At 50.4% G+C, this 26894-nt stretch overlaps 1 protein-coding gene across 1 annotated transcript in view; it reads right to left on the minus strand.

The window, feature by feature from the left end:
- The window catches only part of Slc4a5 (solute carrier family 4 member 5), a 65004-nt gene extending 45430 nt beyond the window's left edge, over positions 1-19574 (minus strand). Inside the window, exons 1-2 of the mRNA XM_051203252.1 lie at positions 19538-19574; positions 8246-8375 (exon numbers count right to left, since the gene is read on the minus strand). Coding sequence (XP_051059209.1) covers positions 8246-8375; positions 19538-19559 — 152 coding nt within the window. The 5' untranslated portion in view covers positions 19560-19574. The remainder of the gene's footprint in view (positions 1-8245; positions 8376-19537) is intronic.
- Between the last annotated feature and the right edge of the window lie 7320 nt (positions 19575-26894).

The raw sequence follows: 26894 nt of genomic DNA on the forward strand, positions 1-26894 counted from the left end.
GCCAAGAGTCTGGTGACTGCAATGTGATGCCGGGAAACCCACATAAAGCTGGAACAAGAAAATCAAATCTGAAAGTCAACCTCTGGCCCACATCATGTGAATGTGTGGACACGCACACAATAAATTTTAAATAATGTAAACAAGTTAAGAATAAGTCATTCCCAGCTCCACAGCTGAGTTTGAGGCCAGTCTGAGCTATACAGCCCAAGGTGAATCCTGGACAGATTATGTCCACATTTCAGAGCCCTGGGAACCAGACACCAGTGTCATTTAAAGTAAAGACATGGAAGAGCAACAGAGATGGCTGGGCTGTTAGGGACACCAATGGGGACTCACGATCCACTGGTAAATCAAACTCCAAAGGGTTCTGTGTGCCCTCTTCTGCCTCCTCAGGCACCTTCACACAAGTGCACAAATCCACTCTCCCATACATAAACGCATAAATAAAAGTCTTTTCAAAAGAAAACATATATACTATTGTGTGAATTCTTTGTTTCTTTTGTTTGTTTGATTTTTATTTTGTAGCTCAAGCTGGCCTTGAACTTGCCATGTAGCCGAGGATGTTCCTGAACTCCCGAACTCTGCAGTGCTGGGCTAGTAGATTTGTTCCTCCACACCTAGCTGCTGCCGTACATGAATTGAAGTTTACTCGTTGAGGACACGTGAGGTCTACACCCCTGCTCTGGTCCCTCTGCACCACCTCTGAAGGAAAGATGGTCAGACTTAGCGGCAGGCAACTTTATCACCAGGGTCGCCTCAACAGCCCTGTAATTTCTTTTTTAAAAAATTATTATATATTTCCTCTTATGTGTTTGAGTGTTTTGCCTGCATATATGAAATAAATGCAGCCCATGTGTGCAATGCATGCAGAGGCCAGAAGTGGGAGTCAGATGTCCCGGGACTGCAGGTAGAGACATTTGTGAACCTCCATTGTGGGTACTGGGAACTGCATCCCAGTCTCCTGGAAGAGCAGTAAATGCTCTTAACTGCTGAGCCCATAGGTTTATTTCTCTTCCTTCCTTCCTTCCTTCCTTCCTTCCTTCCTTCCTTCCTTCTTTTCTTCCTTCCTTTTCTCTCTCTCTCTCTCTCTCTTTCTTTCTCTGTCTCTCTTTCTTTTCATTTCTTTTCTTTTTATTGTTGTTTTGTTTTTGTTTGTTTTTTTATTTTTTGAGACAGGGTTTCTCTGTGGATCTTTGGAGCCTATCCTGGAACTTGCTCTGTAGACCAGGCTGGCCTCAAATTCAGAGATGCACTTGCCTCTGCCTCCCAAGTGCTGGGATTAAAGGTGTGTGCCACCATTGCCCAGCTATAGGTTTATTTCTTAAAAGCCATATGAATGTGAACTGGTCCCCACCATCTGGTAAAGCTACTTAATCCCTCCTGATGGTGACACCCTCCCACCCACCTTTACTCTTCATGGCCAGGCCAAGATCATGCCTCTATGATGAGACCTCCCAGGGGTCCAAGATGGACAAATAACTCTTTCCTCTGCACACTATTGCAGCTGATACTAATAAGGAACCAGCTAAAGCCCGAGGAGCACTTTCCAGGTGTCAGACTCTCTGCTTCACAGGTGGCACGTATTAATCCCTTTACCCTCCACAGATGGGGAGCCTGAGGCCCTTAGAGGACAGCTGCTCTTCCCAAGGTCGTGCATCTTAGCAGAGACAGGGTCTGAGGGACAGTAGAGCCCGTGTTCTCAACTTTACACATGCTATGCTGGGTCTCAATTACCGTGTACTTGAGCTCACATTTGGTAGCTGAGAAAGCAGGTTAGGTACCAGATGGGAAAACAGCTTGGTGACAGCAATCTCCAACATTCAGACCAGTGGGTCAGCAGAAAGTGACAACTCTAGAAACCTTCACGGGTCCTCAAATCTCCATACCTGACTCCACTGTTAAGAAACACAATAGCCACAGACCTGGGCCCCCTGGCCTGGGTACCAGCAACCCACAGCTCCTCCATGCTACTCTTCCATCTCCCCCCCTCCTCAGAAACGTTGGGAACCCCACCTGCTCCTAAGCTCCTAGGGCCTGGCTCTAATCAGCAGGCCCCTCTCAGCTCTCTGCCCCCTTAAGCTGATCTCTTTCTTTCCTCTGTCCCCTTTCTATCAGCATCCAATAGGCTCACATCTCCCATCCTCAAAGACAAAGCAGAAGCCGAAGCCACAGCTCAGTGGAGGCCCAGCACACACAAGGTCCTGGCTCCATACTCAGTAGTGCATGGACAGTAGTCATCTTGGGGTTAGAGGTGTGGCTTAGCTGGCAGTGAGTTTGCTTCCCCAGTGTGTGGTGGGCTGGAGAGATGCTGCACAAGTTGGGATCCCATGGAAAAAGCCCGGTAGAGGTGTGCTCTTGTAACCCTGGTTCTGGGGGAAAGGGTAGCAGGGCAAAGACAGGCAGCTCTCTGGAGCTTGGTGCTAGCCACCTTGGCCAATTTGGTGAACCCCAGGTTCAGCGAGAGAGCCCTCAAAAATAAGGTGGAGAGTGATTGAGAAAGATACCCAACATTGACTTGTGACCTCTACAGACACACACGTATACACGTGTGTGTATACATGTGTTGCATGTGTTCACACATATGAACTTGTATAATCATACAAACACACTGTCTGCAAGTGTTCTGGTGTCCCACACCTTAACCTCAGCACTCGTGCGGTAGAGGTAAAAGGGTTAAAAGTTCAAAGTTATCCTCTGTTACATAGTGAGTTCCAGGTCAGCCTGGACTCTGTCTCAAAAAATATACATTCATGCATGCATGCATACACACACACTCTCTCTCTCCCTCAAACGACTTTTAAACTTGGATTCCCATCTTGTGTAGCCCTTCATCACTGAGCTGCCTCCCCAACCCAAGACTTTTGTTTTATCTCTTCTCAGAACTAAAACCAAAGAACTCTGTATTTTCCCAGAAACTCTTCGGGGTTCCCCAAACCCTCAGCATCAAGCTCAGTTTCCATAGCTCAGCCAACATGGGCTCTGCTGACAGTGTTGCCCATGGCCATGGCAGATGCTGACAGTCTTGCTCTATTCTCCACCCACAAGGAACATATGCCCAGACTCTACTGTCCACCTTGGTCTTCAATCCTGGTTTCCATTCCCAGCACCACATAAAAGGAAGAGAGAGAGAGAGAGAAAAAATGAAGTCACCGTTAGCTACACAGCAAATTTGAGGCCAGCCTGGGCTACATGAGACACAAAAAGGAAAATATAATGCACCAACTCAACTAAGCTGACCCATTTCTCACGCACCTTTTGGCCCTTTTCTAGTCATGACAGGAATGTTCTTAGAGCATCCGTATCTGGCAAGAACCGTCTGGCAAGTTCTTGCTCTTGGGACGCTGAGTGGAGCTGGCTCTCAAGGCTCTAGCGTGTTAAGCTCTAGTTATTTCTGAGTAACCCTGAAGGACCCTCCACTCTTGGGTAGGTTTTAACCTGGACGATTGTCCTGGCAATCCCTTCCCTTGCAGTCAGGCAAATGTTGATTTGTGAAAGGGGTTCTGGGTAAATCATTTGCTCATAATGTAGGGGAGGGGGTCACCCTACCTCTCCTGATGCAGCCCTGCCTTGGGCAAGGTCATTATCAGTGGACAGCCAGGCAGACTGCTCATGCGGGGACGGCAGAGAGACAGAGTTAATAACAGTCTCCCTTATTAGCAGCCTGGCCGCCCACCCTTGGTCCCATCAGAGGCGCCGCTGCATGTGAAGGGGGCGAGGCTCAGCAGAGCTCAAAAAGCCACTTAAGTCTACCCAGCAGTGACTCCTTCGAGAGCCCGAAATGTCCCCCAAACTAATAAACCGGGCAAAGCACCGCCAGGGAAAATTCTTTGGGGATTTGAGATTTTTCACTCTCTTAATCCCCTAACTCAATAAAGTAAGCATTCCCTGCAACAAATTAAATACTTTCATGGAAGGAGCCCCTCCCCCACTTCCTTTGATGTTGGGTATGATTCGCCCCCATGCCACAGCCTGGGGATCTGCATGAGGTGTTACTCTCCACAGCCTGGGGATCTGCATGAGGTGTTACTCTCCACAGCCTGGGGATCTGCATGAGGTGTTACTCTCTCCCTTCGGTTGTCTTCTGTTATTTTATAGAGGCCCGGAATCCAGTGGGATTCTGGAAACTTCTGAGACTTCTGGCTTCCTGAGGTGGGTCCCACCGGTCTGTTAGCTGAGAGAAACACTTGCTATTCTTTCAATAGGTGACAAATTCCGAGCAGGTCTGGCCAAACCCCTCTATTTTGGGGTTTTGTTATTTTTTTGAGGTTCGTTTTGTTTCATTTTGTGGTTTGCTTTTTGTTTTTTTAGTTTTTTTTTGTTTTTTTTTTTTTTGCTTTTTGTTTGGGGGGGGTTGATGATTGTTGGTTGTTGTTTTGATTTTTATTATTTTATTTTATTTTTTTTATGTACCACTGGCCTGGAGCTTGCCATGGCTGGGCTGGTTTGCCTCTGGAGTGCTGGGATTGAAGGCATAGGTTACCACTCGAGACACAGGTTTTGGGTGCACACATCTCCTAAAGAGGGGAGAAGGCGGTCCCTCTTTACTGGTCTTCGTTAGCTTTCTTCTTCTCTATCTGCCCACTTGGACCAGAAGAGACTATGCCCAGGGTAGACAGGCTTCAGACACCTCCCTGCTCAGAGGTGTTAAGTGCAATACTCCGGTCAGACTCTGGCCATTTGAAGTGTCCTTTCCCATCTTGTGAGCCCTGGATAGAGATATAAGGGTCTCAGGCTCTGCAGTTGTCTGTATTTGGCTCCAACTCCAAAAGGGATTACTTGCCTTCATTCCCATGTCTTTTCCTGGTAGTCAAAACAGCTCCCTACAAGTTGGGGCTGGGTGGGGGGGGGGGATGGCTAAGAGCCTTGAGAGCACACAAGACCTCAAGCAGGAGGGTCAGACAGGCCTGGGGGGCGGGCAATGCAGCCTTGGCTTCCTGTGTCTCTGACCCTTGGCAAGCCACTAGTCCTTCACAGAATTCCATCTGTGAAGCCAGATTCCAGCTCTGCCCTCCTCAGGGTCACTGTGGGGTTTGAATGAGGTGAGCCTGCAGTCTCTTAGCACTGGGATTCAGTGAACCCCGAATAAGAGGAGGCTGGTGGACTTGCGTAGGGGGACTGGGCCCACAGCTGTGGGGCTGCAGAATGGTTCCTCCCTGAGGCCAGCGCACCTTCTCCCTCTTGGCGGCCCTCTTTCCAGACGCCCTTGCCACAGAGAAGATGTGGATGGAAATACGTTCTCCCCTCTGCCCAGCAACTGTCCAGGCCACAGAGGGAACTTCTGGGCTCTGAGTGTCACAGTAATCTCATGTAGACTTTGTCCTGGGCATAGCTGAGACCCACAAAATGTGGGTCTCAAGAGAGAGAAGTCATGTGAACCATTAGACACTAACTATTCGGCCTCTGCCATAGCCCAAAGTGCAGCTCCACCTGGCAAACCTTACTCCTTAGCGTCAATCCCTCCCTCATGATGGAAATGAGTTGATTTCATCTTAGTGTGATCATGCTTTGTTTGGTATTCCAGTCTGGCCTTGCACAGCCCCTGTGGCTGGGGACAACCTTGACCTTTTCTCCTCAGTGCTGGGGTTACAGCTGTGGGCTTCCACCTTTGGTTTGGGTGATGCTGGGGATTGAACCCAGGACCTAGTGTATGCTAGGCATATACTTTACCAACCGAGTCATAGCCACAGCTTGGACTTTAATGAAATCAGAGTGGTTTTTCCTGCATGAGAAACGGCTCAGTGGGTCAAGTGTTTGCATTCACGTGCGAGGACTAGGTTTGGGTCTCCAACACCACGGGAAGCCAGGTGAGTGTATGGAGTCCCAGGACAAGGGAAGTAGGGTACGGGGACTAAGCACTGTGGCCAGACTGGTTAAATGGGTTAGCGCTGGGTATGAGGGAGTCACCACACACACACACACACACACTCACACACACTTACACACATACACACTCACACACATACACTCACACTCACACACACACTCACACACATACTTACACACACTCACACACATATACACACATACACACTCACACACATATATACTCACACACACTCACACATATACACATATACACACATACACACACATACACTCACACTCACACACATACACACTCACACATATACACTCACACACATACACTCACACACATATACACACATATACACTCACACACACACTCACACTCACATACACTCACACACATACACACACTCACACACATACACTCACACTCACACTTACACACACTCACACACATACTTACACACACTCACACACATATACACACATACACACTCACACTCACATACACTCACACACATACACACACTCACACACATACACTCACACTCACACACATACACACTCACACACATATACACTCACACACATACACTCACACACATATACACACATATACACTCACACACACACTCACACTCACATACACACACACATACACTCACACACACACACATATACTCACACTCACACACATACACACACACTCACACACATATACACGCACACGCACACACACGCACACACACTCACACACATATACTCACACACGCACGCACACACACTCATACACATATACTCACACTCTCACACACATACACACTCGCACACACATACACTCACACACACATACACAAACACACACACACATACACACAGAGGTATGTGTGCCCCAAGACAGGAAAAAACACTCACATGCACAACACCCTGCCTAGCAGAGGTTAAAACATTACTACTCAATGGGTGGTGGCGCACGCCTCTAATCCCAGCACTCGGGAGGCGGAGGATCTCTGAGTGTGAGGCCAGCCTGCTCTCCAGAGCGAGTTCCAGGACAGCCAGCACTACACTAAAAACACCTCCTCCTGTACATGGCTCTCTCTCTTTTTCTGTCTCTCTCTCTCTCCATGCTCTTTTATTTTATTTACTTTTAGCATGTACATGCCTGTGTGGTATGCATGCGTGTATGTGTATTTATGTGGGGTATGTCTGAGGATGTATGTTTGGGGTAAGGGGGCTGAAGTTGACGTTGGAAGTCTCCCTCAATCGCTTCCCGTTATACTCACTGATGCAATGTTTCCCCCCAGCCCCGAGCTCAGCTACAGATTGTGGCTACTCTAGTAGCCTCTTGTGCTGGGACCACAGGTGACCACCACTCCTGCCCAGCTTTTCCATGGGTTCTAGGAGCACACGCTCTGGTTCTGGCACTTGCCTGGGCAGCACCGCATCTACTATCCAGGCCCGGAATTCCTCAGCTTTCTCCCATGGTTCCACTTCTGCTGAGGGTCACACGCCCAGACCATTCTGCTGCTGTTCCCCCGCCCTACCCCATGCACTCCAGCCCGGCTGGTAGTTTTCCTTCCACAGCATTTAGTGTGGATATATGACAGATATATGACGTTATAGTTGTCTTCCAGGGTCTTATGTGTCACTATTCCATCTTTCTGTGTAACCTCCTCGTGTGTGTGTGTGTGTGTGTGTGTGTGTGTGTGTGTAGTGAGATAGTCCTTCTGTAGCACTGACCACGCCCATTGGGGGTGGAGCCATGGGCGGAAGTGACCTGTGGAAGGAGGTCGGAGGGGGCCAGGAAAGGCTCTCTCTTTCTGGCGTGACTCGGACAGGAGAGGATCGGGTTGAATTTCCTGGTGTTCATCGGTCTAGGTTGTAAGTTATTTCTCCCTGAATAAACATCTATTCGGCCTATTTGTTTATCCTGATCCTTATTTACCGCGATATCTGTGTGTGTGTGTGTGTGTGTGTGTGTGTGTGTGTATGCGCACGCGCACAGGTGTGTGCAGGTCTCAGGATGAGAGGGCAAGCTTGTTCCTCAGGTTCTGCCCACCATCTTTAGAGAGACCCTGGAACTTAGGCTAGGCTGCCTGGCCATGCGCCCCTGGGGTTTGCCTCTCTCTACCTCCTGGCTGGCACTGAGGTTACGGCACACAGCACCACTGTGTTATTCTGGGGGCAGAACTCAGGGTCTCATTGCTCCCGTCAAGCTCTTTGCCAAATGAGCTAGACGCTCAGTTCTTGCATTTCCATTCCTTTGACAACAACAACCACTTACGTTTGCTCTAGACACCAACAACCAACAATGGCAGATGGGAAGGAACTCAATCACAAATGGGGACGCTCCCAGACAGAGCCCAAACTGTGAGGCACCATCTCTCACCGGCCTATGCCCGGACACACCCCTCCACCCATCCCAGCCCCTTCTCACCTGGCTGACTCCTTCCACTCCATCTGGTCCCCATCGTGCTGCAGAGTGTCCATCTCTGTGAAGAGGGTGGGGTTGGGAGCCTCATCTTCCTCCCCCAGGATGTCCAGCAGCTGCTCAGCAGCCGGGGACCCTGAAAAAGAAAGGAGCTGGCTCTGCCCAGTGCCCTGCAGAGCCACAGAGCCAACAGGGACAGGACACACAGACACACACACACAGATACACACATGCACACACACACAGATACACACACACAGGCACACACAGATACGCACACACACACAGACACGCACGCACACACAGACACGCACACACACACAGACACACACACACAGACACACAGACACAGACACACAGAAGCGATGAGTGTCTCTGGACTCACTAAGACTCCGTCCATGTTCCCGGTCAACTGAACTCTGCAGTGGGCGCAGTGTGAGTGTTTGAGATAAGGAAGGATTCGGTCTTATAAGTGACCGTGAAGGCTGGGAAACGGCCAAAGCCACCGAGGCAGCAGGACCCAGGATCCAGCCGGACCCAACTACATTTGGCGTAAAATGTAGAAGGGTGGCTGGCTCCACCGGGGCCCAAGCCAGTTAGTGATGGGGGAAGACAGTCAGTCAGGGGAAGGCTGGGCTAGTAGTGTCCTTTGGGCTCTCTCCTCACTGCAAGGAGGCCCTGATTCCTGTGTACCCTGCCTCCTCACCAGAGGCCCACCGGAAGTCACCTCCTCTGTCCCCCATTCCCTCCCTCTTCCCATGCTCTGTGCCAGGCATCATCCTCAGAACTGGAAAGCAAAGCAGTGCTTGCTAAGGTTGTTCTGTGGCACAGACGGAAAATAAGCGAGTAAACGGACCCATATATGACCATTTGCGATAGTGCTTTGTGCTCTGGGGAAAAAAAGACAAAATCCAGGGGGCAGGCTGTAGAAAGTACGCTGGCCACAAAAGGCCCCTCTGAGACAGGCATTTGAACTGTGTCTTGGACACATCAGGGAAGGCGCCCTGGGTGGGGATGCGGGATGCGTGGGTAGTGTGACTGCAACACGGAGCCAGAGAGAGGGTTGATGGCGGAGGATAACCCGCGTCTTGGCTAAAGGCATCCCTGGGCCCTCCCCCTCCCCCACCTCCCTGCAGGCGTCTTATCGCCTCCCTCTGTCTATCAGTAGATCCTCCACTGACAGTGCTTTCAAGGACTTCACACCTAACCTCTCCCTGTAGCAGAGCCTGGCACTGACCTCATCTTCATTTCTGCTGCCTGGAGGCCCAGGCCGTAGGGCACTCAGTGTGTCCCTAGTCCATCGGGACAGGAACCTCACTCAGTCGCCACGTATCCACGAAACCACAGAAAGAAGGCCCTTACCAACCCCGCACCAACCCCAGCATCCCGCTCAGAGCCCATGGAAGAAAGCCTCTTGGCTGTGCAGCCCTCTGCTTGCCGTTGTTCGGTCCCTTTCCCGTGCCCCTCAGTGGCCCCCGACCCTCAAGCCTCTCTGTAAGTGGCTTTAGCTCCTACCCGCTTCTGTGAGAGAACAAGGGCATTTGGGTTTGAAGTCTGCTAGAGCCCTTTCTGCTGGTCCTTCTGCTCTGGCCAAAACATTCCCTCCTACACCTCAGTGTCTTCCTCCTCTGTTGCCTCAGAACACCCCATCCTCAGCCACCGCAGCATCCGAGTTTGCCCTTTAAATGTCCCTAAGACACTCATGCAGCGGATTCGGGGCTCTCGGCGCTCTCCGGGCAGCACAGTCTACACAAGTTAGACCATTTTCCTAGCAGAAACTGCTAGGAACATATGTGTGTGTGCACCCACACCGGACTCACTGATTCCGATGCATTGGATTTTGAAATTTTTCTATTCTTTTAAACTTATTTCACTGGCTTTAACTTTAAGGAAATTTGGTTCAAAGAAAAGAAAAGGATCATTCCTGTAGGCATAGTGGCAAATGTCTTCAACCCTAGCACCCAGGAGGCAGATGTAAGAGGATCTCTGTGAATTTGAGGCCAGTCTTGTCTACATAGTGAGTTCCAGGACAGCCAGCACTACAAAGAGAGATCCTGTCTCAAAAAATCAAAGGCCCCTCCCCCCGCAAAAAAAAAATCATTGAAAAACATACTTTCACCTTCAAATTGAAAGACAGTTATGGCTGCTTGGTTCTGAGGAGACAAAACAATTCACCATGGGGTCAGAGTTGGATAGCCACTGCTCTGTTTTTGTTTTGCCTTGCTGGGAAGCAGACCCAGGACGTTTGTGCAAGCCAGCGCTCACCGCAGCAAGGCTACATCTGGACCTAGCCCGCAGCATCCTTCACTCTGCTGCTCCAAGCCTAGCCACATCAGGACACACTTCTCTGGAAACAAGGGCAATGCCACCCCCTGGGCCTCGGTCCCCATATTTCATAAATCTGGAATCTTCCACATCCTTCAAGGCCAGGAAGAAGGTAAATGAAAGGACAGAGCGAGCGCCCCTGAGGGGACACAGACTAGAAAGTACTCAGGGCAGAGGTCTGGGCAGTCCGTACCTGCTCCCTGGAACAGCTGAGTGCTGAAGTCTCCTGGGGTTGGTGCTGCCTCTGGCCCCAGCCTGTCTCCCTGGCTGCTGCCTGCTCCAAAGTTTTCCTCTTCCACACACAAAACAACTCACTTTTGTTCCAGTTAAGCGGCAAGGGAGGCGGGGAGGAGGAGGGCAGGAGAAGGATGGACGAGAGGGAAGGAGGGAGATTGCGGCTAGAGAGAGAGAGAGAGAGAGAGAGAGAGAGAGAGAGAGAGAGAGAGAGGAATATATGCAATGGGCTGTGAGATTACTTGGAAACCCTGTGAAAAAAGAGCTAAAGTGAGAGAAAGGGGCGGAGAGGGCAGGGGAATCTGAGGTGTGAGGAGAGAGGAGGCTTAACATGGAGAACAAACCCAGAGCAGCGGGTGGTGGCGGGTGGTGGCAGCTGAGGGCTGAAAGAGAACACCCAGAACTAACTGCTCCTCCCTCACCCTCCCTGAGCTACACTCCCTCCTCCACCCCGCCCCCGCCCCTGTGAGCCCTTCCTCACAGACCTGGAGGCTCCAGTCTCACACACACACACACACACACACACACTCACACTCACAGACACTCACAAAACACTCACAACACACTCATAGACACACATACAGACTCACAGACCAGACACACTCTCACACACACACACACTCACACTCAGACACACACACACACACAGACACACACAGACTCACAGACACTCACAGACACACTCTCACACACTCACAACACACACTCATACACACACTCACACACACACTCTCTCTCACACACACACACTCTCACACTCACAGACACACTCACAAAACACTCACAACACACTCACAGACACACATACAGACTCACAGACACACACTCACACACTCACAACACACACTCACACTCACACACACTCACACACACACTCTCTCTCTCTCTCTCACACACACACACAAGGCCTCCTTAAGGTCTTAAGATTCTGGTGGCAGGTGAGCAGGCTGCCCTGTTCTTTCTGTTTGGGAGCTGGGTGGAGGCTGAGGTTGTTTGGGGGGCGTGTTTGCTGTGGGGTCCAGTGTGTCACTTGAAGCTGGATTAGCTTCCTTCCCAGCTTTAAACACAATTCCAGGGCTTGCTGCTTGTACCCACCACTGAGACACAGTGCCAAATTGTCACTTAGTGGATGCTCTCTGAGAACCCGTGGACAGCAGGGGACCGGTCACTTCGGGCAGTGCGTGAACCCTGCCGGGGAATTACTTTGCTCTCTGAGCAACTCTTAATCTGGGTCTGGCTCAGCAGTGCTTACACATGCAAAGTTGATCAGAGGTCCCCAGGCCCCCAGGCTCCCAGGCCCCATACAAACTCCAGCTCCTTAGGTCTTAGAGTTGGGATGGTGAGAGCCACACACAAAGCCCCTGGTGCAGGTGAGTTGGCCTGGGGATCCTAATAACCGCACCACATACTGACCCACACCTGGGTCCTGACCACACTTTCATATTTGAGGCTAGAAGAGCAAGCAGGGTCTGAGATGCTTGTAGAAGGCTATGGCCAGTGTGTTGCCTCATTTGGGGGGATGCTGGGGCTTGAACCTGGGCCCTCTGATATGCTAGGCCAGCCCTGTGTTCACCGAGCTACAATCCCCTGTTGGTTTGTGATCTAGCTATGGAGCTCAGGCTAGTCTCCAGTTTGTGGCATTCTCCTGCATCACACTCCCGAGCGCAGGGGTCCAGGCATGCGCCACCACCTTGCTTCAATTATGGCCACTTTAGTAGGGGCTTCTCTAAGGTGCTGTGGCCCCACACACACACAGCGTGTGGCAAACTAGCCCTCACCATGTGAAATGCCACAAATAGCAGCACCTCTGTTCTACAACTCCAAGAGCCACATACCGTGGGCCCAACTATGGGAACAGACTCAGGCAAGCTAGGTACAGTGGCACACACACCTGTAAGCCCAAATCTTGGGAGGTTCAAGGCTAGCCTGTGCTACGGGAGACCCTGTCTCAAAAAAAAAGAAAGAAAGAAAGAAAGAAAGAAAGAAAGAAAGAAAAAGAAAAAGAAAAAGAAAAAGAAAAAGAAAAAAGAGAGAAGAGGAAGAGGAGGGGATGGAAGGAGGAAGGGGACAGGGGAGGAGGGGAAGAAGGGAAAGGAAGGAGGAGGGAGGAGGAGAGGAGGAGGAGGGAGAGGAGGAGGAGGAGAGGAGGAGGAGGAGGGAGGAGGAGAGGAGGAGGAGGAGGAGAGGAGGAGGAGGAGAGGAGGAGGAGGAGAGGAGGAGGAGAGGAGGAGGAGAGGAGGAGAGGAGGAGGAGGAGAGGAGAGGAGGAGGAGGAGGAGGAGGGGAGGGGGGAGGAGGGAGGAGGAGGGGAGGAGGAGGAGGAGGAGGAGGAGAGGAGGAGGAGAGGAGGAGGAGGAGAGGAGGAGGAGAGGAGGGAGGAGGAGGGAGGAGGAGGAGGAGGAGGAGGAGGAGGAGGGGAGGAGGGAGGGAGGGAGGAGGAGGGGAGGGAGGAGGAGAGGAGGAGGAGAGGAGGAGGGAGGAGGAGGAGAGGAGGAGGAGGAGGAGGAGAGGAGGAGGAGAGGAGGGAGGAGGAGGAGGAGGAGGAGGAGGAGAGGAGGGAGGAGGAGGAGAGGAGGAGAGGAGGAGGGAGGAGGAGGGAGGGGAGGGAGGAGAGGGGAGGAGGGAGGAGGAGGGGAGGAGGAGGAGAGGAGGAGGAGGAGAGGAGGAGAGGAGGAGGAGGAGGGAGGAGGAGGGGAGGGAGGAGAGGAGGAGGAGAGGAGGGAGGAGGAGGAGAGGAGGAGAGGGAGGAGGGAGGGAGGAGGGAGAGGAGGAGGAGGAGAGGAGGAGGAGAGGAGGGAGGAGGAGGGGGAGGAGGAGGGAGAGGAGGAGGAGAGGAGGAGGAGGGAGGAGGAGGAGAGGAGGAGAGGAGGGAGGAGGAGGAGGAGGAGGAGGAGGAGGAGGGAGGAGGAGGGGAGGAGGAGGAGAGGAGGAGGAGGAGGAGGAGAGGAGGAGGAGGAGGAGGAGAGAGGAGGAGAGGAGGAGGAGGAGAGGAGGAGGGGAGGAGGGAGGAGGAGGAGGAGGAGAGGAGGAGAGGAGGAGGAGGAGGAGGAGGGAGGGAGGAGGAGGAGAGGAGGAGGAGAGGAGGAGGGAGGAGAGGAGGAGGAGGAGGAGGAGAGGAGGAGGAGGAGAGGAGGAGGAGGGGAGGAGGAGGAGAGGAGGAGGGGAGGAGGAGAGGAGGAGGAGGAGGAGGAGGAGGAGGGGAGGAGGAGGGAGGAGGAGGAGGGAGAGGAGGAGGAGGAGGAGGAGGAGAGGAGGAGAGGAGGAGGAGGAGAGGAGGAGGAGAGGAGGAGGAGGGGAGGAGGAGGAGGAGGAGAGGAGGAGGAGAGAGGAGGAGAGGAGGAGGAGAGGAGGAGGAGGAGGAGAGGAGGAGGAGAGGAGGAGGGGAGGAGGAGAGGAGGAGGAGGAGAGGAGGAGGGAGGAGGAGGAGAGGAGGAGGAGGAGAGGAGGAGGAGGACTGGCAGGGAAGTGTGTGTGGCAGGGTTGAGCTTGTTTTGGAAGCACAGAGAGCGGCTCTCTTTCTAGATGAGGACGGCCACCCATTGCTCGGGCAGAGCTCAGGGTGATTTGGTGACACAAACCTGGCAAGAAGCCTGGGGAAGCCTTGGGGAGCAGTTAGAGACACCCACACGTCAGTGACCTCAGGCTCTGAGGAGCCTACCTGAGTGTCTGCCCCTGCTTAGCGTGCAGGGTCTCCCCCATTCTCATCACACTGACCCAGGGCTTACACAGCGCGGGCACTCACAAATACTTTCTGGGTGAGTGAATTTGACTAACACTCAGGAGCACATGGGTGAGAGATCAGCTGCCCCAAGAAAGGAGCTAAGTACCCAAGAGCCAGGGACCAGGAGCTGGGGATGGAGTTGTGGGGTGCCTGATGCTGTGTGGGTGGCACAGGGCCACAGGATACGGGGACTGGGAGGCAGAACCCGAGGGTGCCAGGGTCATTCTTGACAAGCGAAGGGAATCTTTGAGAGAGGACTGGGAAACCCCTTGACCCGGTTTCACGGCTGATAAAATTTCTTTTCCTGACACTGCACATAAACTCCAAGGCAGGGGAAGAGAGCCTGAAGATTTGTTCTCACAGGAATCCCTCCTGCCTCCTGCGGCAGATGGCTCTGGGGACATCTGCCCAGCCTGTTTCCCGCCCCCTGAAAGCTGTCTTTGGGTAACGTGTGACTTATGTCACTGGTCATAACCTATTTAGGTCAGGAGTAGTTTTGGACATCTGATCCATGTCTGGAAGGTTGAGTTGGGTCTCTCGGGTAGCTGGCCGTTCTTGACGCTTCCTGGGATGAACACATAGGTGGGGGCAGGAAAGAGGAATATGGCTAGGCATGCCCTGCGCTGCTGGAAAGCTGACTCAAGCTCCCTGCATCTCCAGCTCAAGTCTGGCTATCCCTCTGCCTTGAGTGATACGCTCTCCTGCTCTACATTGAGAGCTCACACACATTCCCCTGGCAGAGACCGGATTCTTAGAAGTCTCTCCTCCCTCCCCTGGCTCTCTCTTGAGACTTGGCTGCCCATTGAAGCTGACCTCTTGTGGATGAACTGTACCCTAAAGGAAGCAAGGTCTGAGCAGGCCCTCTCTTCCAGAGCTTGCTCTAGGGTATAGGAGGTCACCCTGGAAGGGTGCTTGACAGAAATGCTGACCATAGCAAAAATCTACCACAGATGGCCTTAACTGACCATTTCTGTCCTCTTTGGATCTGCTGGGCTGTGTGGGTATAATGAGCCCTGTTCCTCTGACTCTGTAGTCCAGGCTGGCCTTGAACTCACAGAGATCCACCTGCCTCTGCCTCCTGTGTGCTGGGATTAAAGGCGTGCACCACCACCACCCGGCTAAAGAGGTTATTTCTTGAAATGCCAAGATAGCGGAGGCATTCACCCATCTGGGCACAGGGGATGGGGCAGATAGCTCAGTGGTTAAGAGTACTTGTTACTCTTGTAGAAAACCCATGTTAAATTCCCACCATCCATATTAGGTAGCTCACAATTGCCTGTCACTCCAGTTCCGGGAGCTTGAACACCCTCTTCTGGCTTTGGTGGGCACTTACATGTACATGTACACACATGTACACTCAGGCACACACACATATACATGAAGTAAACACAAATAAATCTTTTTTAAAATGAAAGAAGAGTCATATAGGTAGGCCTGGTATTTTATCACTTGGGAGGCTAAGGCAGGAGGATTGCTGTGAGTTAAGGCCTGCTTGGACCACCGGAGAGGTGGCTCAGGGGATAAGATCACTGGTTGCTCTTTCAGAGGACCTGAGTTTGGAGGCAGAGTTCAGTTACCAACACCAGAATGTAGCAGGCAGCTCACAACTGTCTACAAGTCTAGCTCTGGAAAGTTGGGATGCTTACAAGAAGATCCACATAGAAAATAAAATAAAATAAATCCTTTTAAAAGGAAACCCACACTGGGTAATTTTCTGGCAACTTGACCCAAGCTAAAGTTGCCTGAAAGGAGGGAACTTCAATTAAGAAAATGCCTCCATAATTCCGGCTGTGGGCAGACCGGTAGAATGGGTAGAATGTTTTCTTAATTAGTGATTGATTCACTAATTGGGGAGGGTCCAGCCCATTGTGGGTGGGGCCATCCCTGGGCTGGTGGTCCTGAGTTCTACAAAAAAATCAGGCTGAGCAATCCATGGGGAACAAGCCAGTAAGCAGCACCCCTCCATGGCCTCTGCATCAGCCCCTGCCTCCAGATTCCTGCCCTGCTTGAGTTCCTGTCCTCATTACTTTTGGTAATGGAATGAAGCTGTGAATGAAATTAACCTGTTCCTATCCAACTCGCCTTTTTCTCAAGGTATTTCATCTTTGTGTGTGTGTTTGAATCAGCCTGTCTCAGAGACTCTGGGGTAGAGGAGATGTAGAGAGAAATTAACCTCTTGTTCTTGCTCATCAGAAACAGGGCAAGAGGGTTAGGTGGTGGCGTGTGTATATGTGTGTGTGTGTCTCATTGGTAGAGAGCACTCGCCTAACATGCACAAAGCCCTGGGTTTGGTCCCTGGCACCACTGATCCTAGCTTTTGGGAGGTAGAGGCAAGAGGATCAGGAGTTCAAGGCTGGCCTGGGCTACATAACAAGTTAGGGCTCATCCTGGGCTACATGAGACTCTGCCAGAGAGAGAGAGAGAGAGAGAGAGAGAGAGAGAGAGAGAGAGAGAGAGAGAGAGAGAGAGAGCAAGCACTTTAGGAAAGGAAGGAAGGTCAACATGAAAGACTTCTTGCTTCTAAAGTCTGGGATCTCGGAGGCTCCAGAATCTATATGGGAAATAGCCTTTCTTCTCCTTTATCCTGGAGTGGTTTTGGTTTTTTTCCCTTTCTTTTAATTGTTTTTATTGTATGTGTGTGGGTGTTCTGTCTACATGTATGTCTGAATACTAGCTGCATGCCTGGTGCCTGCAGATGCAGAAGAGGGCATTGAATCCCCTGGACCTGGAATTATAGACAAGTGTGAGCTACCACATGGGTGCTGGGAAATCACCCCCAGGTCCTCTGGAGGAGCAGCCAGAGCTCTTATTTGCTAAGCCATCTCATCGGCCCCAATTTGGATTTTTTTTTTTTTTCAAATGGCCTTATAACAGTAAATATAAGAAAATTTTTTTCTTGCCCTCCCATCAGAAGGAGTTTATAAGCATCAGCAGCAGGAAGGCTGACCATTGAAAATGTCTGCTCATGGGGGAAAGGCTTGGGCTCTGTGTTTTGGTTTTTTGTTTTTGTTTTTGTTTTGAGACAGGGTTTCTCTGTGTTGCTCTGGAGCCTGTCCTGGAACTCGCTCTGCAGACCAGGCTGGCCTTGAACTCACAGAGATCCACCTGCCTCTGCCTCCCAAGTGCTAGGACTAAAGGCATGCATCTCCAACACCCGGCGGGCTCTGTGATGTTAATGTGGGTTAATGATGTGTGTAAGTAGAGCTGGCTCAGCACCATGGACTGAGCCAAGTCCTTTATCTGTGTCTTATTTGGTAACCCTGACAGTCTGGTGTGGCCAGGCAGCCGGTTCACATGGAACAGACATGATCTTAGTGCTGGAAGACCTGCCTCTCTCGTCCCTGGAAATACCTCCCCACTGAGAGGACCCGGGCATCTGGCCATCCACCACAGCCTCCCCCTACAGACTGAATCCTGGGACATCCCCACCTGCCTGGGTCTTGGGTCAAGTTCTCATCAGCATCTGGGAAGGGTGGAGATGAACTTGTGCACCTAAGGCTCTTGCTTCTATGGCATGCAAAACATTCTCAGACAAGAAAAATGCTTTTTGGGATGGAAAGGGGGTTGGGGGGGATGGGGGGATGGGAGGGTGAGGGAACTGGATTGACATGTAAAATAAGAAAAAATAATAACAAAAAATAGTTAAAAAAAAAAAAAAAAGGAAGAAAGAAAGAAAAGAGAGATGCTTTTCCAGGGCTGAAAGCTCATCTCTTGTCCGAGCGCATTGCGGCTTGAGGGTTCTAGTCATTGCACATTCTAGGCCTGAATGCAGCTTGAACAATCTATAAAAATTGAGCTCCTAAATTGTATTCACACTGGGAAAAGAGAAAGGTAAGGAAGAAGGAAGGGGGAGAGGGAGGGAGGGAGAGGATATGCTAATCATTCCCTTTATTCCCAACCAGCCTCTCTTTCTCTGACCACTGACAGAGAGTAACACTCATACAGGCTTTGAAGTCGAAGGTTAATTCCCAGCTTCACTAATTACAGGGTGTATTATGCTTTGTGCCTTTGAACTTTGCTTTCCTAAAATAACCGTGGGATAATGATATACCTCTCTCCCAGGGTGACGAGAGGGTTAACCAAGATTGCGGTAAGTACTTCAGATTGTACCGCAGAGCTGCAGTAAATCAAAACAGCACAGCACTGACACACAGCAACAGCAAAATAAAATAAAATAAAAGCAATGCAACAAAGAAGACAGAGAAGGCCTGAAGTACGCCCAGGCATGTGGAGCCAGCCGGTGTTTAGCCAGGGTAGCAAGAATATGCAACAGGGAAAGAACAGTCACTTTAGTAACCAGCATTGGTAAACAGTGGATATTCGCTGCGGAAAAACGAATAAAACGAAGCCAGACACCTTCATACCATCCACAAGAACCATCTCAAAACAGATAAAACACTCCAGAGTGAAAACTTCCAAACCACAGTCTGGCGGGATGTGGTCAACGACCTGAGTGTGATCTCTGGCTCCCTGGCCAGAACTCACTCCCACAAGCTGTCCTCTGACCTCCACACCTTCAGCACAGCACAAACCTCCACCCGCAAAACAAATGGAAAAAATGCTCTTTAAATTTCCAGGCCACAGAAGTCCCCTCCAACCTAGAGGGAAATCACCTTGACAATAGTCCCAAAGGTGATTTGGGGATTTGACACCAAAAGCACAGGTTAAAAAAAAAAAAAAAACCCAAGTGGGTGGAGCATCATCAAAGGAAGTCACCTCTGCAGACCTCAGCCAGATAGAGCAGCTCCCAGCGCCCAGAGCTACAAACCCATGACCACCGTGCCCGCCCGGCTCATGGGCTGGGCATCAGATCCAGAACTTGCTCTGAGCTAGACAAGCACTGAGCCAGAGCACAATTCTCAACATCACAGAGAGAGGGCAGAGCCACAAGTTATCTGTGTCAGTGAGGGGGGAGTGTGGAACCCTGAGAGTCAACACTGAGCCGTGGCATGTCACCCATATTCTACAGAGAAACCTCACCTGGCCATCCACCAGCAACAAGCCCTTGCAGGAACTTACGTGTCCTTTTGGTAAAATCCATGCCGCCTCCTGGGCTGCTGGCCCTGATCCCTGGGCTAGCCAGTTCCTGCTGTGGTTTGTCTGGCTGCAGGGTCCACTGGACTTTTTGCAGGCCTGAAAGATGTCCCTTTGAGTCACTTTTTCTCTGAGAGTAACTGGGGACTGGAAACCCAATATGTATTGAAGGGAAATCTGTGGAGAAAGCAGGAGAGTCAATGACTAAACCAGTTACAGAGACAGCTTCAGAAGCAACACGGAAGACGTGGCTGCCTGGACAGAGGCAGACCCCCAACACTCAGGAAAACAGAACCCAACTGGTGTTCCAGGCATGGAGCTCTGTTAGAATGCACACACAGTGGTGGCAGCGGGGGCCTCCTTCTTGTCTCTGCACAGCAACGGCAACCAACAAGCCCGGGAAAATAAACCCAAACACAGAATCCTGAATGCTTTTGCTTCCCTATCGCTGTAAAATGAAAACATCGCGTCTCAGACGTTCGGATCACACACTGCTCTTGTAGAAGACCCGAGTACGGTTCCCAGCGCCCATGCCAACAGCTCACAGTAACCTGCCTGTAACTGCTACCCTCCTCTAGACTGAGGACACCCACACTCACGTGTGTGCACGTAACCACACACACAAATCACATCACGCGTTGTTAAGCCAGGGACCCCTCACCACAGACTTGAGGGCCCACAATTCTGCATCAACAGAAAGAGCCCGGCAGCCCTGAGCAGGCTCTAACTAACCCAGCCGTTGGTTTTAGAATCTACTAAATGTAACGTTGGTGTCTGTCATTGATCATAGCTGGGGGCGTTGGTAAATTCAATGGCTGCATGTTGGGAGACCTCCGTCCTAATCCACCCAGACATGCCCAGTCATGTGGTCCCTGGAGACATGTCCAGTTCAGTAGTTTACCGCCGTGGTGTGACATGTCAGCTACCAAGTCCACACCTCAAAAGCTGCACAAGTGAGTTACAAAAAAATGTCATGACACAAAACATTAGTTGGGGGTGTGGGGGGGGTATGCATTTGCACGTTAGCACACAGGTGTGCTTGCCGAGGCCCGAGACTGGTGTACGACACCCTTTCAATTACTCTCACCATTATTCCCCTGGGCACCCAGAGCTGGACGACTGAGCTAGTCTACCTAGACAGCGTACTTTAGGGACTCCCTGTCTCTGCCCTCTGCCCCCGAGTGCTGAGGTTCAGGTCTGCACCACACTCACACAACGTTTACAAGTGTCCTGGGCAGCCAAACTCGGGTTTCCACACTTGCACAGCACACAGCACATGCTTTACCCTCTAAGTCCATCTTCCCAACCTGGCATTTTTTTTTTCTTTTTTGGGGGTGGGGTGGGGTAGGGGGAGTGGGGGGTGGTAGAGTGTTGTCTTTTTGAGACAGGGTTTCTTCTAGCTCTGTAGACCAGGCTGGCCTCGAACTCAGAGATCTGCCTGCTCTGCCTCTCTAGAGCTCGGATTAAAGGCGAGCACCAGGACCACCTGACCATCGTAATGTTTTTAAAGTAAGCTCATGGCTTGGCATTGGGCCACAGTCAGAGCTACTTAGTAGGCAGTGAGTCTGAAATGGACCTGTCTGCAGGGACACAGTAGACTGGTCCCCACCAGCTTCAAGGACACACTCCAAGAGCCAAGGAAAGAGACAGCTCTCTCCAGCCTCCAGTTAGGAGCGCTGATAACTGTAACACCCCAGGAATTCTCAGGCCCTTGTGGGAATTTCACCAGGTTCTCAGAGTGTCGGTACCTTGACCTGGCTGTCTCCTCCTGTAGATTGTAGGATCCAGCTTTCTGACCCCAGCCTTCTCCTCTTCCATCTTCATCCCTACGAAGGAAAAAACCAACACAGCTTCAGAATCCTGAAGGGTATGGCGGGCCAGGGAGATGGCCCGGTTGGTAAAGCCTTGCCCTGCTAGCAGAGTTTGATCTCCCAAACCCACCTTTTAAAAGTCAGATGTGGTAAAGCACACTTGTAATTCCAGGGACGGGGAGTTGGAGAAAGACAGGGCTTTCTCCTGGGGCTCACTGGCCAGCCAGCCTAGCTGAATTTGAGAATTCCGGGTAAATATGAGAAAACTTTTCTTAAAACACAAGATAGATGGCATGCTGAGGAATGGTACCCTAGGTTGACCTTTGGCTTCCATGTGTGCAACAAATCTGTGTGCATGTTTGCCAGAATACACATATGCACATGAAATAAAATAAAATTGTAAATTAAAAAGATAAAATATGGATGATAATGGATAGCATTAATACAGTATTTTGAGTGTCCGTGTATTGGTACTATTAGTATTAATTTACCTCCACTGAGGATGCAGACCAGAGCCTTGCCTTTTTTTTTTTTTGTTTGTTTTTGTTTTTGTTTTGTTTTGTTTCTTTTTTCAAGATAGGGCTTCTTTGTGTAGCCCTGGCTGTCCTGGAACTGGATCTGTAAACCAGGCTGGCCTCTATCTAACTCGTAGAGATCCCCCTGCCTCTGCCTCCTGAGTGGTGGGAATAAAGGCATGGACCACCACTGTAAACCTTGCTTACCTTTGTTTTGTTGTTGTTTTGTTTTGTTTGTTTAGTTTTGTTTTGTTTCTTTGAGACATGGTTTCTCTGTGTGTAGCCCTGGCTGCTCTGGAACTCACTATCCAGACCAAGCTGGCCTCAAACTCACAGAGATCCATCTGCCTCTGCTTTCAGAGTGCTGGGATCAAATGTGTGTGCCACCAACGCCTGACCATTTAAAATTAATTTGTTGACTTTGAGACAAAGTTTGTGTATAACCCTGGCTGGTCTGGAATTCAGTATATAGACAAAGCTGGTCTGAAAATGCAGAAATCTGCCTGCCTCTGCCTCTAAGTGGTGGGATTAAAATCGTGCACCATGAAGGCTTTGCCTATCTAAACTAAGCAAGTGTTCAACTACTGAGCCTCACAGGTAACCATTGGTACCACTCCACATATATGGAGCTGAGGCACTAAGATCTAAATGTCTGTTAAAGTGGAGAAAGAGAAATTCAAAACCAGATTGTTTGTTTGGGGAACTACATAGGGTTCTTAACCTAAAGGTGTCTAAAGACATACACCCAGCATAAAAATAACAGAACTGTCAAACTTGACAAGAAAAGATTTGGAACACCTGAATCGATAACTATGAACTACTGATACAAAGTGTCCATTGTTACTTTCCCCAGTTTTATTCTGTTGCTGCTGTGAGACAAGGTCTCAGGATGTAACATTAGCTGGCCTGAAATTCTCTGTGCAGAGCAAATGCATCTCTAATTCTCACAGATAGGCCTGTCTCCACCCCTTGAGCTCTGGGATTAAAGGTGTTCACCACAGCACCTGGTGTGTTCACCACCGCCACACTTTGCAAGTTCAAACCCTTTTGTACAGTAGGAAATAAATAACAAAAGCTAAGCATGGCGGCACACCTGTCTCAATCCAGGCTTCAGGAGCAGAGGCAGGCAGACCTCTGCGTGTGAGGCCAGCCTGGTCTACACAGTGAATCCCGGAGCCACTAGGGTTTTATAGTGAGACCCCTAACTCAAAAACAAACAACAGTAACAAAACATAATCAATTGCTTGTGCCAGCAAGCGTGATACCTGTTTGGCTGTTGTCTATATGCTCGATGGCTGATATAGATATGCCATCTGTATGTTTGAGCAGGCAGTCCATTATGACTGACCATTGTCAAGGCCATGTTGGTTGTTAATTGCTCTGCCCCCTGAGTGGTGGGAATAAAGGCTTGCACCATCAGTATCACTGATGGAAGTAACTGTCCTGGGGACGGAGAGAAGGAGGCTAGAAGAAAAGGCAAGTGGCAAGGGGAAGTGGCACTTAGCGACCTGGGCGACAGACCGCCAAGACTGCTGACTCTCCTTCTCTTCATTGCAGTGACAGCTCCGGCTCATTAGCGTTGCAAAATTGCCCTCTGCTGTTACGAATCTCATCTCGACATCCTAACACATCTGGGAAGCCCCAGATAAGAACCTAAATGAAGAGTTAGCCCTGTTCTGAGAAAATCCCAACCCATTCCTGGAACTCCCCACATTTCCCCTAACATAACTCATGGACCATCTCCCTTTAAGATGAGCCATCTAAGATCCCAGTGGTGGCCAGGGAGGTGGCTCTGGGTAAGAGCTTTGCCCCCAAAGCCTGGGGACTGAGTTCAGTTCCCCAAATCCACATAAAGGTGGAGAGACAGAATGGACTCCACAGACTCTCATGACAACACACGTGAGGACGATGATGATGATAAATCAAATATATTCTTATTTTTAAATTGCAGCTTTCTCCTTCATCAAATGTCTACCTTTCTTTTTCCCCCAACACAGTATCTCATGTAGCCCATAATGGCTTCGAGCTTGATATGTGGACACACACACACACACACACACACACACACACACACACACACACTGAAAAAAGACTAAGAAATTGCAACCTGGAGACTTAAATCATTTGTCCCGAGTCATAGGGCTGGCTCTGGTGGAGCCTGTGTTCAAGTTTAATTCTTTCTGATCCCTAAGCCCAAGGGAGTAGGGGGGGGGAGGAGTGAAGGGGAGGGTCTGGCATAGGCTTTCGCCAGTCTCCCGCTTTTGGGATCCAGGCTCTCCCTGAGCCCTAACTGAATTCCTGTCCTCACCACAGCTCAGAACCCTATACAACACCTTCAGCTGATTAGAGTGGATTATGTCTGGAGTGTGAACCCTACAACTGCCCACTGTGATGTTACCAAAAGACTTAAGGCCATGGCCCTGGCAGGCGGCAAACAGAAGAGATGCAAGGACAGATTTCTCCTATCTCCAGGTCCTCCCATGACCAACTAGAGACCATCATTTCCCCACCCACCTTGGGTCCCAAATCACCTTGACCTTGAGCATGGTTCACTGTTCAGATCAAATTTTCGTTTGTTCTGAGATACTGGCCAACACCTTTCCAAGTCCCTGCTGCCAACCGGGAATCTAGGAGCCTCAAGAATAATCTAAAACCTTCCTAGCAAGATAGATACTGCAAACTTGAGTGGCTGAGTCAGTGATACCCTGGACATCCAAACACCCCCCCACTCAAGCAATGATGCAGCCATCCTTAAATTTACACAGCACCTCATGACCATCAAAACCTTAGTGGCAGAGTCATCTGCCAGCTGGAAACTCCTACTTCCCACCCCATCCACTGGGCATATCGATTCAGGCAAGCCCATTCAGATGTGTGAGGCAGGGGAAGGGACACAGTCGGGACGGAAAAAAGGACCTGATTATTAGGGAAGGAAGGCAAAGGATGCTGACTCGTCCTCAGTACTAGGCAGCCGTGGCTCTGGACATGAACTACCTAGAGAGCGCTTGTATTACACTCATAATTTTATCAAATGAACCGACAAAAAACGGCACAGGATCGCGCCAGGCCGTGGGAAGCCGAGTTAGAAACTAGGCAAAGGGAGGTGGGTAAGGTTGCGCATGCTTGTCATTGCAACACTTGAAAGATGGAGGCAGGAGGATCAGGAGTTCAAGACCAGCCTGTGCTACATAGCTAGTTCCAGGACAGCCTAGGACACACGAGACCCCCAACTCAAACAAACCAAAGAAGGAAACCGGAGAAAGGCCACCTTCCAACTGGAGGCTCATTCGTCCTCGGGCCTGCCAAGTAAACGCCTGTTCTCCAGCAGAGAAAAGCAAGAAAATGAAATGTCCCTGAGCAATTGACAGTGATCATGCCAGGTATCATATCCACAACCGAGAAATGAAAATGCAGAATGAAAAGTAAGCAATGCTGTCTCCATTCCAGGGTTACACTAATAGTCCCCACCTTCCTCTACAACTTGCAGGCAGAGAAGAGGCAAGCCTCGGCCTTCTGGATGCTTCTTAAGTGTTGCCAAGCATTGTAAAGACAGACAGAAACACAGGCCTGGAATGAAAGAAACTTGCTTTCATTGGATGGAAGCAAGCTGAAGCGATCCCCTTGGGTTCTGGGAGATTTGGAGAATCCACGCTCCAAACCAGTGAACTCAAGGCACTGCAATACAGTATAAATCTCACAGGAAAGGTGAGTTTGTCTAGCATTCTGGGTCAGCGTGTGTGACAATCACACTTCAACACTCAGAAAAACACACTTTGTCTATGACGCTTTAAGCTGCAGACTTACCGTGTGTTTCTCAGCAGTGGACTCCAGGCTCCAAATCGCAGGAAGGCCAGAGCCCCTGGCTCGGCTCCCTTTGGGTAGCAGGAAGGCTTTCTGTGGCTTCCAGGCTGAACAGTATTTGGGGCATTGGAGATTGACTTCTGGGGTTCGGTAGCGGTCAACCATGTGACCAGGGTGGGGGAAGGGACACTCCTGCAGGGTCAGGCACCCATGCCTGATTGGCTGGGTACAGCAAGGGCTGACTAGGGCCTACAACAGCATGGGCAGGGGACTTTGCTCCAAATATCTCCTCCAGTTTCATCGACAGTTTAAAGCTGGTGAGCATTTCATGACTGTGCTGTATTCCATCCTTGAGTCTGAAATATCTCCCTGCTTGGTTTTTTTTCTCTTTGGAATTCTCTGTGTGTGTGTGTGTGTCTGAGTGTGTGTGTGTGTGTGTGTGTGTCTGAGTGTGTGTGTGTGTCTGTGCGTGTGTGTCTGTCTGTCTCTGTGTGTGTGTGTCTGAGTGTGTGTGTGTCTGAGTGTGTGTGTGTCTGTGTGTGTATGTGTGTGTCTCTCTGTGTGTGTGTCTGTGTGTGTCTGAGTGTCTGTGTGTGTCTGTGTCTCTGTGTGTGTCTGTCTATGTCTGTGTGTGTGTCTGTGTGTGTGTCTATGTCTGTGTGTGTGTGTCTGAGTGTGTGTGTGTCTATGTCTGTGTGTGTGTCTGTGTGTGTGTCTATGTCTGTGTGTGTGTGTCTGAGTGTGTGTGTGTCTGTCTCTGTGTGTCTGTGTGTGTGTCTATGTCTGTGTGTGTGTCTGAGTGTGTGTGTGTGTGTCTGTGTGTGTGTCTATGTCTGTGTGTGTCTATGTCTGTGTGTGTCTGTGTGTGTCTGTCTGTCTCTGTGTGTGTCTGAGTGTGTGTGTGTCTGTCTGTGTGTGTGTGTTCTTGCCACAGCTGACATGCAGAGGTCAAATGACACCTTGTGGGACTCAGTTCTCTCCTTCTATTCTGTGGGTTCTGTGTATTGAACTCAAGTCATCAGGCATGTCGGCAAGTGCCTTTACCCACTGAACTTACGTTGCTGGCCTCAGATTTTTTATTATTATTAATTATTTATTCTGACTTGGAGGGATGTTACAGCTGAAAGAAAACTTGGAGATAACCTCATTCTACCCCAGAGCACCCAGTTTAAGTTAAGGGAAGCCGAGCCCCAGAGAGATGTGGCGTCGTGTCTA

The sequence above is a fragment of the Phodopus roborovskii genome, unplaced genomic scaffold (genome assembly GCF_943737965.1).
Source record: "Phodopus roborovskii unplaced genomic scaffold, PHOROB, whole genome shotgun sequence".
Classification (NCBI taxonomy): Eukaryota; Metazoa; Chordata; class Mammalia; order Rodentia; family Cricetidae; genus Phodopus; species Phodopus roborovskii.